Genomic DNA, 18,051 nt, shown 5'->3' with positions numbered 1-18,051 from the left:
CTAGTAATAACATAAAATATGAGGGGCAAAACCTCAAGTCCAAACTCATCTCTCTGGGAGTGGGGTGATCTTGTCCCTGAGGAGTTTCTAGTTGGCTGAAGTTGCATAATAAGTCTGTCTTTTGCACCATCTCCAGACTTTCTTACAAAAACATGAACAAAGTGTAGACGCAAAACGTACCTGGGTCAAACTGAATCAGCTTAGATGGAGTCATAGTGAAATCCTTTCCAACTGTAGCTGACACTTGGTTGACCTTAAGAGGGAAAAAAAAAAATCTTTTTTTTTAATAAAAATAAATATTCTGTAATAGAAAAACATCTAGTGTAATCTCATACTAGACTAAACTCACGCTCTCCAATCTGTTTTTAACATTAAGTGTTTTTTTTATTATAATACATCATTTTTGACCCATCTTCCTTAAAGTTAACTTTTTCCTAGACTAATATCAATGGAAGTAAACATAAAACTTTATTTTTATTTTTTTCTTCTCCTTTATAAATGATTCGGTTATTGGAGAAAGTAATGTGAATTTTAAACAGTATACTTCTCTTTGTTACAAATATCATTTTATTTCATGGGCTTCCCTCTACCCCAACCAGGTCCTAAAATAATGCCTTGGAGGAAAGGGAGAAGGGCAGTGAAGAGAAGGAAAAGCGGGTACTCCTGACAACCGGGGTGCTGATCTGTCAGCCAGCTTGGAGGTATCCTGCGAGCTCAGGGCACTGAAAGCCTTTAGACCAGATGAACTAAAACAAGTCTGGTCCATTTTCGCATCTGGATGAAACCATTCCTCTTCACAGACATGAATGAGGGCTCTGTGGGGATGACAGTCCTGGGGAACAGCCACACAAAGGCCATCCACACCCAGAACCAAGGGCTTCAGAAGCTCCTTCAAGTAAGTTGGAAAAAAAAAAGAAAATTGGTCCAGTCTAAAGAGACAATTGGCTGACCCCTTTTGCCCATCCCCCAGGGCTGAAGAACAAAGGTGATTTAAGGGCTCTGACATCTCGTGCCCTTAACTTCCCCCAGAGGAGCCTAAATATGTGTGAAGAACACATATTTAGTTTGAAATATGGTTGAAAAGGAGTTTGAAAAAGAAGCTTCAGCTGGTTTGAAAAAGAGGTCCTTGAATGAGATGTTCAGGAAAGTGAGTAACTCTATTCCTTCACTTTCTTACAAAGGGATGAAGGGCACAAGTAAAAACTTACAAATTCCTATTTCTTTGGCCTCAGACATTATCTGCGTTTCTAACCAAAGGCCCTAACATCTGCCAGTGGTCTGCAGTGGAAACGTTTTGCTCAAGAAGAGTACTGCCTCCTAAGCTCCCATTTGTTCTTTCTCCACAATGCCAAGGCTCCTCCCGAACAACCTTTCACTGTGGAAAGGCAGCCCATTGCACACCTGTACCCATCATATGCTGGGAGTTACATTTCCCCATGTGGTTCTTGCACGTGCAATTACCTAGTGTTTACCACCACTGAGCTTACAGAATCCTATGTAGGAAAAGGAATGGGCTGAGTCAAGGTGGCTGCAGAAATCAGTCCGGGGCAGGTGTGTGATTCAAACCACGGCAAACAACGTAGGGTAAAAGTGCTTTCTTCTCCTTCCTCCCAGCCAAGCAGCCAATAAGCTCCAGTCTAAAGCAGCAGGCTGTGCTGTAAGCAGAGTGGTCCCTGAAGGACTCGGGCTGTTTGCGAAAGGCCTGCAGACTCAGCTGGCAGCTTCACTGTGTGCACTCAGCTTAAGCAGACAAAAGGTTCCGTCACACTACGTCTGTTGTTTCTACCTGGCAAGATGAATGGTTCTGTGGCCCAAAACTCCAGACTAGAGCATATGGTGCTTTTTATGGAGGACCAGAAGAATATTAGAAAAACATCCAAGCAGTTTCTTTCTTTTTCCATAAACAATCTACTGGGAAAGTAGAGGGGATACCCAGTTATCTGATGATTTAACAAAAATAAAACACCCCAGATCAGGGAAAAAGATCCTATGCCCACTAGAAAGATAAATACTGAGTCTGGATATAGTAGAATTTATGTGCACAAGGTTGTGAGGGTGATTTGAACTTATTATTGTAATTGAGACTTAGCTGAGATGGCATTTTTTCCCAGAAGCTAGTATCACTGCTTTTTTCCTTAGATTGAGGAGGGGAGTCTTTCAGGTTCATTCACCAGCATTCATAGGTATAGGATTTTCATGCTCTCATCCACTTGAAGTGCAATTTTTATAGTGACTCCTAAAATAATCTTTCAATTCTAGAAGCCACAGGGTGTGCTCCACGGCCCATGGCAGTGTAAAGAAATAGCAGGTGACTAGTCCAAAAATAATTATTGAAAATTCCTTATATTTCAGAGTGCCTGTATTGATACATGGTCTCTTAATTTTGCGTGACTTGGGTGAAGCTTAAGATAGGTGTGTTCCCTGATTTTTTCACCCACTGAGACCACAGGAAATGGTCCTGGTGCATACTAAGAGAAAGCCACTTGGGGACTTACATTTGCCTACAACTTTCCTTTCCAAAGCAGAGTTTGGCCCAAGTTCACTAGGTTGGCTAGATCTCCCTTGTGAAATCAAACTTCAAGAGTTAAAGACCAGATTTAAAAACTAAAAATGGGTTAGAAATATCCTATCTAGGAGCTAATGCACCTGGATAAATGATGGAAGGACAAGGAGGTTTTGTACTTAGACTCTCGGGAATAGGGCAACACTCGTGCAGTTTGAAATTTCCTTAGTTACTCTGAATTTTTCGAAGGAAATAATCAGAGGCCCCAACCAGCAACCGAGGTTTTAGCTTGAAAGTTGACAGAGTTGTTACCTTTACACTCACAAAGGCCGAGTCCATGGAATATCCCTTTCTGGTAATTTCCAAGGGCAATACGCCCACATTCTCACAGACCTCATATTCAGTCTGTGACCACTCGATACGAGACCACTTCAGTTCCAAGCTATGCATGTAAGGAAAAGAAGAAAGAAAGTCATGAGAAATGCATAATGGATGCCTGAGGGGTTCCTCTGCTGGGTAGGAGGCTGAACCACTGGTCCACACTGGGAGACAGAAGTGGTTCATCAACGTACACCAATGTTACAAGCTCCTTGCACTCGTTTGGGACATTTTAGCTCACAAAGAACTTTTACTGTCACTGTCTCATTTTTTGCTCTCAACAATGCTGTGATGTAGAGCACAGATTAGAATTCCATTTTACAAATGCAGAAATAAGGTTAAAAGTCTATCAGAGGTCCTACAATTATTAGTGATAGAAAAGGGACTCCTACTTGCATGTTCAGAAGGGAAAGGAGCAGGTGTTAAGTTCAAGGAGAAGTTCATTTTTGGAAAGGACATTGATGTGAAATCTTCTCTCCTATCTTTTGGCCTCCTTCATCAATACAACAAGATCATTTCCAGGCACAGGTCCTCTCTGAACTTGGGTTCAGTTTAATAACAAGATATCTTAGAGGATGTGCCTAGGAGTTAGAATATGCATGTGTTTTAAAGCATTATCTGTCCCTTCCTCTGTGCGTATAAAAGGGCTACGCTAATATGTACCTTGGATGCAGCTATACAACTGAATAAACTTGCTAAATACAGGGTGGTCTTTTTTTCTGCACTATATTTAGTAAGCCCGACATTTGATGGAAACTGACTTCTTTAATCCCCATGGCATGGAGAGGGACTTTTTTTTTTCTTTTCTTCAGAAAAGAACACCAAGCTTAGAGAGGTTAAATAACTACCTTGAAGGCCAAAAGCTATGACAAAGCTAACAGACAGCAGAGATGGAATCCCCAGTATAAATCTGAAACCAAATGTCCTATTCCTTCTCTACCATTCTTCTTCCCAACTGAAGTTCTTCATGACTCTTGCAGTCTAAGCTCAAGCAGGGGACTACAATTTTATCTTTACCCTGAAGTGTTTCCCTTTCTGAGGTGAGAAAACTTGAAATGTTTCACCTGAACATTTCTCTTCATATATGTTCTTACATTCTTTACCCCCTGTAACCTTTCAGCAATAAAGACATGAGCAATCTTCACTATGATCATTTAACCCACTTCCGTTGCTTGTGTCTTATTCATTTCCCTTTCATTCTCCATTCACAAAACCCAGTGGTTGCCTTACTGTATTCCCAAACTTTCACTGTATTCCCAAACTTTCACTTAGATTCAGGCTCTTTCCTCTAGACTTTTAAAGTTACTTTACAATTTTCTTTTCCTTTCAGAGCTAGAAATTCTGGGTGCTGCTATGTAGAGCATAGAATTCACAAATTTCACAGGGCTCTCCAGACTTTCCTGTAGATCATATTAGAGAGTAAGTTTATCCTCTAATAATCACTGTATGTCCTTGTACCAGTCATGTGTCACAGTCACATCCTATAGATAAAGTTCACGAGCGAAACAAACTCAATAGCACTGTCTCCTACTCCACCAACCCTGGGCCAGTGGGACAAGCGTAGTGTGGGAGTGTGGAATGAATCTGTATGAATGTTTATTCAATCAATACATATGAAGTTTATTATTATTGGCATGCTGGGCTTCACAAAATCTTGACATGAAAATAGGATCCTTACATTCAATAGTATTCAAAGACCCCTCATGGGTCTTTGATGCAACTGATTTCAAATCTGGCATGAAACAGATCAAGAAATAAAGAAATAAGTGACTATGCTTAAAGAATCACAAGATAACAAGCAACAGGGATGTTATAAATGCTAATAGAAATAACACATTGCAAAGAATTCCTAAAGGATCCAGATAAATGAGAAAGGAAAACAAAATCAGCAAGAGGGATTGGGGGAAAAGACAGAAAGATAAAAGAGGAAAGGGGAACAATGGGAAGGAGTGAAATAGATACATGGTATGGATTTCAGCTAAGTCTCAGTAAGGTTCAAATGAGTTTCAATGTTCAACCTTCTAAGAATCCATTCATTGCTAATGCTAACCATGACCAGCAAAATTTCATCAATGTCACTCTGCAGGTCCAGGTGACCCCAAGGCCTAAAGTGAAATGTGATTTGATTGCTGATCTAGATCCATAAGGGGACCATGGAGAGTGGTGTTCAGCTTCAAAGCATTAAGGGTCTTGGTGTTTGGGAAAGTGCATGCATAACCCTGATACACCATTAGAATGCTTCATAATGCTTAGAGGTTAAGATTGTCATTACACAATGTTCTACTTTATTTTCTTAAAACTACTCCCTACAAATAATAAAGATTTATTGAAAAGCCATGAAATTTAAGCTGGGCTATATATTTTCCAGAAAAATACTTAAGTCACGAAGCACTTGCATGCCTAGAGGATATGTGTGACACATGTTTTGAATGTGTTTTTTGTTTTCTGCAGTATTGTATTTAAGAAGAGCTTTCTACACTGAGACTGCGGTTGCTAAAACTCTACACAAACACCTGAAAGAAAAGTAAGAGATGTAGTCAATCACTTGGGAACTCTCCCTGAAAGAAGCCACACAGACGTATGCTTGGTATCATGTAGGTAACCAGGTGCAGGACCCCATGAGAGAAATGTGGGAAGCTCTGGATTGGCAGGTGTCATGCAGACAAGAGTTGGTTCAAATCTTCACATTTTAATGATCCCTCCCTTCTATTATCACAAAGTAAAGCTCACTCTAAAGTCAGAAATTAAGTTTACAGATACACTTTCTGTGAAGCCCACAAGGCAATCATTTCAAGTCACTTAGCAGGACATGAGAACTCCTTAAGGCCCTAGGTCACGGCTTCTCAACCTTGACACTATCGACATCTGGGACCAGATGATTCTTTGTGGTGGGAGGCTGTCCTGTGCATTGCAAGAAGTTTAGCAGCATCCCTGGCCTCGAACTCATGAGATCCACCAGATTTAGCCACACCACTCCCCTCTGGTTACAACAATCAAAACTGTTCCCAGACCTTTCCAAATGTCCCTCATGGGGAAAGTCATCCCCAGGGGAGAAACCTTCCCTAAGTGATTGCGGGGACTCAAAACAATAGAACATTTTATTTAATGTATAAGCCAAATTTTGGTTCCCAACATCTATCATGAATGAAAGACACAGGATGGAGGAGTAGAAATTAAACTGGATGGGACTTCTGGTCCCTCTCTAACTCTAAGTCAAGCACGAGAAAATCTGTTTAATCACTCAATTTAAAATCGCAATCCGTCCCCAAAATCCAGTGTCTGTGATCCCCCTTAATCTGACCAACTTTCATTTTCCAAAGTACGTATCGTGTATATCATACTATTTAATTTACTTAGGTACCAAGGAACTTAGCTAAGTACTTAGGTACTTAGCTCCGAGTAAACAGGGGTCTTTGGTTCACTGATGTATCACCAAGTCCCTTCTAGAGTGACTGAGAGCTCAATAAATATTTGTTAAAGGAAATAATGAGCCTTGTTTAGCTTCCTGTTGGAAAAGCTAAGTTGACCACTGAAACTTTTCTTCTCCCCAGCCCTATTAACGTATTTCACACAGTCTGAAAAAAAACGCTAGACTATATGATCCTCACATGTTTTTTCTAGCCCTGACTTACTCTGGATTCTTTAACTCCTATTGGACTAGAGAGAAAGGTGGCATTGGTAAAAGAGCATTCTATCATAAAGCATGATTTCTTGTTTTCTAAGGCCTGTGCATGCTTCTCAACATTAGACAATGTCTAGAGACGGCTTTGTTTTTCACAATGGGAGGAGGGTGATACTGGTTATTTAGTGGGTAGAGGCCAGGGACACTGCTAAGCATCCTTCAATGTACGGGACACCCAACTCCCCCTCCACCACTGCCCCACAGCAAAGAACTGTCTGGACCAAGTAGTCAATAGTGTTGAAGTAGAGTCAAAAATATATACTTTCTGATATTTTATTTTGTGGCTACTTGGTTCATTTATATGAAGGAACAATGGACCAAAAGCACCAGTTGGGATTAAAACTCTACTTTGGGATATGGGACATTAATCCAGGTTAACAAGAGTGTGTAAAAAAGGTGCTTGGCTTCTCTATGCCTCAGTTTCCTCATTTCCCAAAGTGCAATAATAATGAGTCTGTACTTCAAAGAGGTTAAATGAACCTTAATGAATACTCATTAAGTACTCTGAGCTTCTCAGTGGAAGGTTTTACAGTAGCTAAAAATTGTGATTAAATTATTCCTATAACTAGATCTTCACTTATAATCAAGTAGCACATGACTTAAGAAAATCAAAATGGTAAAAAATATTTTTCCAAGTGTTCAATCTAAGACATCAATTCAAAGAGGATGCTATTAAGCTCAATAAAAATGCTATGAACACCTGCGTTTTCATTTTTATCTTTCTCTCATGATAATGGGGAAACAGTGTTTAGACAGGAAGCAGCACAGCTAGTACCCCAAACAAGTGCTTTGGAGTCAGACACATCTCACAACCACTTATTAGTGTGTGATTATGGTCAGTTAGTCTCTCTGGACCTCAGTTTTCATTATCTTTAAAATGAGGGGGGCTTCCCTGGTGGCGCAGTGGTTGAGAATCTGCCTGCCAATGCAGGGGACACAGGTTCGAACCCTGGTCTGGGAAGATCCCACATGCCGCGGAGCAACTGGGCCCGTGAGCCACAACTACTGAGCCTGTGCGTCTGGAGCCTGTGCTCCGAAACAAGAGAGGCCGCAACAGTGAGAGGCCCGCGCACTGCGATGAAGAGGGCCCCCGCTCGCCACAACTAGAGAAAGTCCTCGCACAGAAACGAAGACCCAACACAGCCAAAAATAAAAAAAATAAAAAATAAAAAAATAAAATGAGGGGAATTATATTCACGTCAAATGATGCAAATTAAAATTTGTTAATATGTATAAAGCACCTGTACACAGTGGGTGCTTAATAAGGGCTATTTCCCTTCCCTTCCTCTGTGGTTTCTTAGATCTAGTCTGGAGATAAATACTTCAACTTCTGGCTTGCTGGTAACATGAAAGCCGAACCTAACTAAGAGTTTCAAACTCTTCCCCTACAATGTGTTTCATAAAAGCTGCTAAAGCATTGCCAAGTTCGCCTGGTAGAAATTCCTTTTCTTTTTTGATTTCTTTGGCTCTTCTCTTTTAAGGCCAAGGATGAATAACAGAACAGCTAGAACGAGGGTAGCCAAAGGGAGGAGAAGAATCAAAGTGCTTAGAATCATGAAGCAGCTGGAGAAGCAGCCACTGAGTTATGCAGAGCTTCAGCAAGGGTCAACTTTTCTTTTGAAGTTCACCTTTTTGCAGTGGGCACAAGAAAGAGGTCAACCCTGAATGCATGTTAAGAAACTGGCTTGGTCAGATGTCAGCTATATTCTGTGGTCTGCAGAGGTGTTTTTGACGAATGATGTGGTCCTGTGTAACTGAGTTTGGGTGGTATGCAGACCATCTTGAGATTCACATCCGACTAGAGAACAGTCGTGAGCATATGAGTGAATCACGCCAAGGCGTGAGCCGATAAGATGAGCACTCACATTGAGGTCAGGGTGCACTGTGGCCTCTGCCATTCATTCACTTAGTGACTTCTGGCCAATTACTTAAATGCCTTGAGCCTGATTTTCTTATCACCCTCAGAGGATTGTGTTTTGTAGATTAAATTGGACAACATACGTAAAAGCGCCTAGCACAGTGCCTGAAATTTTGGCACTTAACCAAATCTAAATCTTGATGCAAATTTCCATGGATTTCAGTGTTCTAAAATAACTTCTATTTACAATAAAATGTCTCCCAAATGTATCCCATGAAAAACTTGTTTCATGAGCTATTCTGGGGCAGGGTGGTCTTGGTTCTATAGTCAAATCAGGTTGAGATATGTTGCATACTATACCCCTCTCTCGAAGATTCCCAGTGCACACAAGCAACTTTGTGACTCTGGCATTTGATGCATTAAGCAGCACGCAAGCTAGCTAGCAATAACTTGATTACATGAAGATTTGCAAACACCATTTCTAATGGAATATCTATTGACCCTTCAGGAATGATATTCTATAGAAATGCTGCCGTAGCAAAAACTTACTAGCGATCAAGATTCTGGGACAATTCCCACTGAACATGGGTCCTTCTTTTCTTTAAAGAGCCTCCATTTTGCTCCAGATTGCACCCACCTGTCTCTTCAGCTGTGTTATAGAAGGTCCCACCTCTTTAAACATGCAGAATATTAATCTATTAATCCCGTCTAAGCCAGAAAAGAACACAAAGTTCTACAGCATTTAGCTGATTGATTAACAAGCATATGGATTATTCACTTTGTGAATCAACGCAGAGTCAATTTCTAACTAGAGGTGGGCTTGAGCTGGCCACCAAATGTCTCTGGGGTCCTTCTTCAGTCAATTGTTGCCCCCATGTGAATGAACAACAATAGTAATCACCACCACAGGCCACATTTGTTAATGACTTTAAGTATAGAAGATGCTTACATATGTTTTACCTCATTTGTTCCACTAAAGAAATTGTAGTACTGTCCCCACTTTACAGATGAGATAACTAAGATAAGTAAGCCTTGACCCAGGTCAGTGGGAGAGCCAAAGCTCAAACCCTGTTCTTTGGCTCTCAGTCCAGTGGTTTACTGTGTATTATCTATCCCATAACCCCCAGTGCCTCAGCCATGGAGTACACACTCATATTGAAATGTAAATGTAATTTACATTTAGGGTCTTGAGGAGTAAGTATTCCCCCTTTCTTGCTGCTTTGGTGGCCAAAGACTGGACAGAAAGAAGGGAGCTGAGTCTATTGCTTCTTTTCCTACAGGCCGTTTCCACACACTCATTAAAAGTGGGTGAAAAGTCCTTTAGTGCAGTGAGGAAAACCATGGACTCAAGAACCATACTTTCTGGGCCTAAATCTTAGCTCCTTCACTAGCTAGGTGTATGAGCTTGGAAAAGTCACTTCCTATCTCCTTGCCTCAGACTCCTCACCTGTAAATTCTGGATTATGATAGTACCTAACTTAAAGGTGGTTTTGATGATTAAACGAAGAGCAATGAACTAGAGCAGAAGCCTATATTGTAAATGCCTGTGATTTATAATGTACGTGTAAGTAGCTTCCTGCTGGCTGTCATGGGAAGACAGACCACTATTCATAACATTTGTTTCCTGCTGGGAAAAAAAAGTTCTTCTTGTTGCAAAAAACATCTACTTACAAATGAGGTTAGGGCCAACTATATCCTTCAAAATTTATAAAGATAAGCACTGAGTAGTTTCCACCTCCCCCCACCCACTCTAGAGGAGACAACTTAATATATGTCAGATCAAATCAAAGTTATTTGGGATTAACCATCAGTAGGCATATTTTACATTATATTCCACTGGTTCCAATCATTACAAGCTGAATTAGAAACAACTTCAGCGTAAGTACCTGAAAAAAGGTATCCAGTACAAGTAGGAGCCTATTTTAAAAGCCTCAAGTAAGGTCATAAATTCTGTGATTCTGCAATAAATTTGAGGATTATTTAAAATCATAAATCATCTTCAAAAACAATGCCCTTGGTAACAATGAGGACTGAAAAGGGTATGTAGGCGAAGCAGTATCAATCTAGCTCTATTTTGGGAAAAAAAATTCTCTGGCACCTATGCTGTGTTCTCATGTGGAAGACCAGCAGTCAGTATTTGATGAGTAGCAAGTCTGATCAATATTCTTAGGTTTTTTAGTTGAACTATTAAAAAGCAAGTGAAATCAATTTATTAACATTTTTGGAGCAGGATTTTAAAAAAAAATTTCCTTGAAAATTGGAAGACATTTGTCTGAACTGCAAATAGGTAATATATTTTGTATAAAGATTGTAATCCCGAGGCAAGAGCATTTTAATGGTAGGTGGGCAGCTGTTTTACTTTTATAGCGCCATGATTGTATTTTGATGTCAGGGGACAGGACTTCCTTGCTCATACCTATTTCCCAGCTTCTTGTACTGCGCACCTGGCCTATAGTAGCCACTCGGTAAAAATCTGGACCAGGTACTGCAGGCAATAGAGGTGGGACCCTGGGAACATGTTTTGTTAAGAGACGTGTTTTTCTAACAATGACTACAGAGACCTCTGCTGGCAGATATTGGGACTACAATTCAGGATTAGAAAGAAAAAGCAAGAATGAACGGAGCAGAGGTGAATTTCTCAATTTTTCATTTCTTCCTTTGTCCATATTCTGTCATAAAAGCCCCCTCACTTGTGGTACGTAGTTTGACTAGGATAAGGTAATTACTAAAACTAGGATAAATGAACAACTTTCCTTTGAGGTGACTGGGAAGGGTATCAAACTTAAAGAGAAAGTAAAAACACTGCTCGTGGAGAACTGGGCTATGATTAACCTTTCTGTGATCATCTGACAGCTGGTAAGTTATTGAAGGTATACCTTCCAAAAAAGTTTAGAATAGGGACCTGGTGAGTGAAATTACTATGGTCTGTTAATGTTGTTAATTTTGAGGGTTTGTTAATCTGGTTATTCTGAAAGTCATACACTTTATACAAATTCTAAGCATCACTTAATATCTCCCCAAGTCTGTTTTCCTCTTTGTACTGTCTTCACCTTACCTATGATAGGTTTACTGACTTACAAAAGCAGTCACTAGTTATTGCTTGGGTTTTGGGGAAGAGAAGATGTTTTGCTAGCACTTCCTGACTTCCTCATTCTTCCCAGTTCTAGATATTTTAGAGATTTAGATTTAGGAGACTGTGGTTACTAACACGGTCCTAGAGTGACCTCTTGCTGCATGGTTTGTACATGAGCCTACAAGCTCAGTCCTGGATGCCAGTGAATTGTCAAGACAGAAACCTCTGTGGGTGTGAAAGGATATGCATTTGTAAATGCATGCATAAAATGAATGACCGCGTTAAGTTAATGAACTTAACTTTTTAATGTTTCCATATTCTGTGAAGCTATTGGCTTTCCCATTATCAAGCAGTAATAGAAGTTTCCCTCTCCAAAATCAATTCTATGAGCTTGTGAAATAATCTATCAATTTGTCCTCTTAGATTCTGTTTAAAAAATAACATTTCGCTTTCCTAATCAGATACATTCTGGACATCATATGCAGGACTATTGAATAAGCAAAAGAATTTACATTTGAGGAGTGGCAGAGTTCCCTGCGGGGTCCATGACTTGAAATTCCATGGTATCTGAATTTACTTCCAAAGATGGGTTTATGACGTAAAGAACGGTCTTACTGTTTAAGTCCTTTTGGCTAAATTTCTCATGGATAAATTCACCTACAAAAAAGAAGTAAATGAGTTTCACTGGTAATCAAATAAAATATTAGGTAAGAGTTGATACAATTTTATGGCTATTTTATTTCAAACTCCTCTTTAAAAACAGCCAAAGTATATTTTTTAAAGAAATTAATAAAATGTAACTATCTTAAAATTCAAATTCAATGAACTTAAATTAGGCTTCCAAATTACTTTGTCTCAGAAATATTGTACCTTAAATATGAAAATAGAGCGGGAGTAGGAAGATATAGTAATAAAATCTAAAATTGTGCCATCCTGTTTAGTGACATATTGTAATCATTGTCTTCATAAAGCAGAAATAAGATACTATCCAGAGAAAACTTACACCAAAAAAATTGTTTTTAATGAACTTACATCACCTTGGAATTCATGATACAAAAAAAATGAGTCACAAATATGAATTTGGTCCTGACAATGTGTGTTCCTGTCAATATATTACAATCTGGTTATTGAAAAAAAAATTGTAAACAATAAACAACTATGTATCGGTATTTAGTTCTCCCACTCAAGACGAACTTAGGAAAACACAGCTTCAAACGCTCTTTAGCACCGATATTGATTTATAAACTGCATCTATCAGGAAGCCCTGGGGAGTGTTTACCAAATGGGCCTGCACTTAATTAAATTACTGTCTAGCATTGCCAGCCACTGGGTATTTTAAAATGAGCAATTACAAGGAGTAAGGAAGGCAGTACCTGTTGTTGTATTCTCCAGATGTCCATGTTGGGGGCCTCGTAAAATCTTAAAGATGATCTGATTGTCATCAGTGTCGGGGTCCGATGCCTTCAACACGTGGGAAGTGATGTAAATCCCATAACAACCACTTTTCAGGATCCCCACTTGAGAAGGGGAATGCAAATGTGTGATGTGGGGGGCTGCTTTGTCCACCTGGTCCACCTGCATGATCAATAATTACACTCAGTGTTATACAAAGGCTTCTCATCCCCAAGCAACACAGGGCTTTAATGGTTCAACAATGACAAACTCTCCTGAATTTCAGATTCCTTATCCTCCTCATTGGTTAATTTCTGCTGAAAACGATCTCATTCACAATATTCTCAGCAAACATCATAGTGCCTGGAAGAGAGGCCAACTTTCTACTGTAAACTTTGACCCAGCTTTATTTATTTGTCCACCGTCAGACTACCCCATTAGGACCTAAGCTCCCTGAGGGCAGACACATGTCTTTTTCTCTCCAACTATTTATTCCCTGCACCTGGCACAATGCCCAGCTATAACAGAAGCTCAAGAAATACTTGTTGAATGAATACATTAAAACTGACCCAAGAATTGTATTGCAAACTTAATATTAGTCCTACAGAAGGATTTCCCCTTTTTCCCAGTGTTTGGTGACTTACAGAAAAACACATGTAAGGTTTTACAAATGCATTGAACATTTTTTTTTTCTCGTGTCATTGTTAAGATAGCAAAAACGTTGAGTAGAAATAAAAATACCTCAGTTAAAAAAAAAGTGAAAAGTGCTTATCTATAGGCATTTGCATATTTGTTTTATTGACAGTGAGAACCAGGTAACTAAACAGGTAGACTCAATCTGTGAAGATTGTGATGGGCAATTACTCATGAGTGAAAGAGATATATAGGTTCAAACACTACAAAGGGCCTCATTCAGGTATCGTATGGAGCTCAGTCCCTCTTCAAAATGACTCTTATAGGTTAGGGAGGGAACATTTTAGGATGAATTAGCACAATTCATCACTGATACCACAAAAGAGGTACAAGAACACTTGTACTTCCCTTCACTCCTAATCATTCAAATTTTAACTTTATTTACCCCAAATGATCCTGTTGTAATTCTACCAAAGAGTGTCAATAAGACTATATATATTTTTGTGTATGATCATGTGATAAACTGCTATTCAGCTATTAATAAGAAAAGGAGGTAGGATAAACTAGTAACTAGTAAAATTCCCACAATTCAATGTTAACTGGTAAAAAACAAAAAACAAAACCCAGCAAGTTGCAGAATAGGAGACAACTACACTACCATTTTTGATCAAAACAAATACGTATATATGTTCATACAGACATAGACAAAATTCTGGGAGTATTTGCACAAACCTGTTCATTTGTCTTGGGATGAGGAAAAATTACCGCTTCTCCTTTGAATATTTCTGTATGGAATTTTGTAACAACCAAATATTTTTTTTCCTTTTAAGTTGGCAAGCTACTTTTTGATTAAAGAACATAATCATACCTCATGTTGGTAAATGTTTGGAAAAACAGACATTTTTATATTTTGCTGGTAGAAATGCAAATTAGTGAAAATTTTTTGGAGATAAATTAGACGTATATGTATATTAAAAATGTGCACATACTGTGATCCAAAATTTTCAGTTTTTGAATGTATCCTACAGAAATACATGTGTACACAAAAATATATATATATGAATGTTGACTAAAATATAATTTGTAATAGCAATTAACAGAAAATTCCATAAAACATAAAAGTCCAACAGGAGATTTATAAACCATCTCTGCCTGAGATTGAGTGCCATGCAGCCTTTAAAAATTGTGTTTTCAAGGAAGATTTAATGACATGCGGAAATTTTTATGAGTGGAAACAGGCAATATGCATAATAGTACATATAATATCATCCCTTTTTTATTGCAATAAAAGAATGCAAGGAAGCCACTGACAGCAGTAGGATGATGAAGGGTTATTTTTTTGTCCTTTTCTGTAGTTTATGAATTCTTTACAACAATTATTTTATAAGCTGAAATAGCAACAAACATTTTCAAAAGTTAGTCATTTTCGTCTCCTAAAAAAATGTGGATGGCTCCCTCAGAGCTGTGAGGTTGGGTGGGAGGTGGAGGGTCAAACACTTATCATGGCCATTGGGGGAGAAGCTCCAGGGTGACTAGTAGGAAGGATGGTCAATGTCAAGAGAGGAAAAATACAAATACTTCAAGACATGTAAGTAATCCTCAAAGTTGGTAAATACTTGAGTATAGGGATTTTTTTAATATTTTCCTTAAAAATAAAAGTATTACAAAAGGAATAAATAAATGCCTGTTGTGTTCATTTGTTTTTAAAAAATTGTTAATATCTACACTCCGGTTACATGGTCCCCTGTTGTGTCTTCGGTCCTACTTTGTGTTAAAATCTATTCTAGTCTTATTAAATTTCTAGTTTCTTCAAAAGCAGGTCTTTCGGATCAGTATAACAGAAGCATTTTAAAATATTGGAGTATAAGACATTTTTTTAAAAAGGCTACATCCTTATGATCACTTGTGTTGGATTTACTAAAAATCATCTCACACTTGCCTAAACCTTAGAAAGCAGTGCTGCTGGTCCTTTCTCCCTCATCCCCACTCCCATTGTTTCCTTTTAAGAAAGATTACAGGAATCATTACACCAAGACTCCAGAATCTTGGTCAGATATCTGGACAAAACTATATTCAAAAAGAAACATGCATCACTATGTTCATAGCAGCACTATTCACAATAGCCAAGACATGGAAACAACCTAAATGTCCATTGACAGATGAATGGATAAAGAAGATGTGGTATATATATATATACACACACACACACACACACACACACACACACACACACACACACACACACTGGAATACTACTCAGTCACAAAGAAGAACGAAATAATGCCATTTGCAGCAACATGGATGCAACTAGAGATTATCATACTAAGTGAAGTAAGTCAGAAAGAGAAAGACAAACACCATATGACATCACTTATATGTGGAATCTAAAATATGACACAAATGAACCTATCTATGAAACAGAACGAGACTCACGGACATAGAGAACAGACTGGTGGTTCCCTAAGGGAGAGGGGTTGGGGGAGGGATGGAGTGGGAGGTTGCGATTAGCAGATGTAAGCTATTATATATAGAATGGATAAACAACAGGTCCTACTGTATAGCACAGAGAACTATATTCAATATTCCATGATAAACCATAACGGAAAAGAATATTTTAAAAAAGAAGGAATGTAAATATATGTATAACTGAATCACTTTGCTGTACAGCGGTAATTAATACAACATTGTAAATCAACTATATTTCAATTAAAAAAAAGACTGCAGAATCTTGGTCAGATAGACATGATTTCCTACAAAATGAATGTCAGATTAGTGCCTGCTGGTATCGGTTTTGTGTTTAAATCCAGTAGCTTTGCCCTCAGTTACCCAGGTTGGGACCATAAGAGTAGTGCCCCCATGCTTAGTAGACCTATTTGGACCGATTCATCACTCAGTGGTGGTTGACGTCTTATTGTTTTGCCAGAAAAAGCTTTTAAAACCAAGAGACTGAGGAGGTCACTCTCCTGCACTGCTGGAGGGGTCAGTCATTTCCTAAATTGTTTGACTTCTTGGCTCAGAGACACCAGGAAGTTCAGGGGAATTATGGGAGAAAGTTTGAGGCTTTCCTTGTGAGGTTTTTTGTTTGTTTGCTTGTTTGCTTTTTAACACACAAGGCAAGGAAACCCTTGTACTTTTACTGAAAAATCTTTACAACATGTATTGAATATTTCCCTATCAGTAAATTCTACAACTTCCAAGAGATAACTCTCCTATGATAACCATGTTCTTTAAGATATTTTTGGTGTTGGGAGAAACCTCATTTAAGTTCTGGTACTCTCTTCAAACTGTACCCCCTTTTCCCTCTCTGTTCTGGAGTGTAGTGCGGAACTCTTATGCCTGCACTCAGAATTAATAACTCCTACAAATTTGCAACCAAATAGACCAGAACATTATTCCAGGTTGGGCAGTACAGTGACATTTCTCTACATTGTGTGGGGGGGGTCAAGGGTCAAGAAAAAGATACTAACAGACTGAAGAGTGGGATGAAACTAACAACAAGTGAAACATAATTTAAAAAGAAACAGAGTAATTTTACTATGTACAAAGTACTTCTTACGTACTGTACCAATATTATCAACACCTTCTCTTTTCTCCCAGTACATCATAATTTCATTCCACTTTCTGGACCTCCCTCATGCCAAAGATTCATCTTGTATCCACTCCATGTTATCATAACTCCCCACCTTCCTCCTCAGATCCCACCTTAGATAAAGACTGTGATGGTTAATTTGATATGTCACCTTAGCTGGGTTTGATGTCCAGTTGTTTGGTCAAACACGAGCTAGATGCTCCTGTGAAGGCATTTTTTATTTTAGATGGGACTAGTATTTCGATCAATTGCCTTTGAGTCAAGCAGATTACCCTCTATAACGTGGGTGGGCCTCATGCAATCATTTAAAGGCCTTAAGAGAAGACTGAAGTCTCTTGAAGAGGAAGGAATTCTGCCTCCAAACTGCCTTTGGACTCAAGACTGTAACATCAACTCCTGCTGGAATTTTCAGGCTGCTGGCCTGCCTTGCAGATTTTGGATGTGTCAGACCCCACAATTGCATGAGCCAATTCCTGAACATAAATCAATTGAATCAATCTTTCCCTTTCTCTTTTTCTCCCTCTCTCTCTCTCATAATCTATATGTATATAAATTATATACATCCTATTGGTTCTGTTTCTCTGGAGAACTCTAAGACAGAGATGAAAGAGCAAGGGAAAATTATTATTTTACATAATCAGAATGTATCCTGAATTAAGAGACAGATTTACATCTTTTTTTTTGCTGTTGGTAGAAGTGTGTAGAACAGGGTGAACTATATCCAAGGAGACTGGATTCAAGGCTTTGAGAGCCAGAACATACTTGATGTGTTTTGACTAAAAAAGAAACACACATTATGCCCTCCAAGAACCATCGTAACAGTCAACACAACTGTGGCAGCGTAGTACCATAGAAAGGACACAGCATTGGGGATCAAAAAGACTTGAGATCTTTTATGTGTGTCTGACCAAATTATTTAACTTTTGAACTCCTGACCATCTAT

At 38.8% G+C, this 18,051-nt stretch overlaps 1 protein-coding gene across 5 annotated transcripts in view; it reads right to left on the bottom strand.

Moving 5' to 3' along the window:
• The window catches only part of FREM1 (FRAS1 related extracellular matrix 1), a 172,795-nt gene that overhangs the window by 22,928 nt on the left and 131,816 nt on the right, over positions 1-18,051 (bottom strand). For all 5 annotated transcript variants that reach the window (XM_036856516.1, XM_036856518.1, XM_036856517.1 and 2 more), the window contains 4 exons: positions 12,868-13,069; positions 12,007-12,151; positions 2,816-2,945; positions 181-253 (listed from right to left, as the gene is read on the bottom strand). In XM_036856516.1, the coding sequence (XP_036712411.1) occupies positions 181-253; positions 2,816-2,945; positions 12,007-12,151; positions 12,868-13,069 (550 nt within the window). The remainder of the gene's footprint in view (positions 1-180; positions 254-2,815; positions 2,946-12,006; positions 12,152-12,867; positions 13,070-18,051) is intronic.

The sequence above is a fragment of the Balaenoptera musculus genome, chromosome 6 (assembly GCF_009873245.2).
Source record: "Balaenoptera musculus isolate JJ_BM4_2016_0621 chromosome 6, mBalMus1.pri.v3, whole genome shotgun sequence".
Classification (NCBI taxonomy): domain Eukaryota; kingdom Metazoa; phylum Chordata; class Mammalia; order Artiodactyla; family Balaenopteridae; genus Balaenoptera; species Balaenoptera musculus.
The sequence above is the reverse complement of the archived record's forward strand: the minus strand, read 5'-3'. Positions and strand labels throughout refer to the sequence as shown.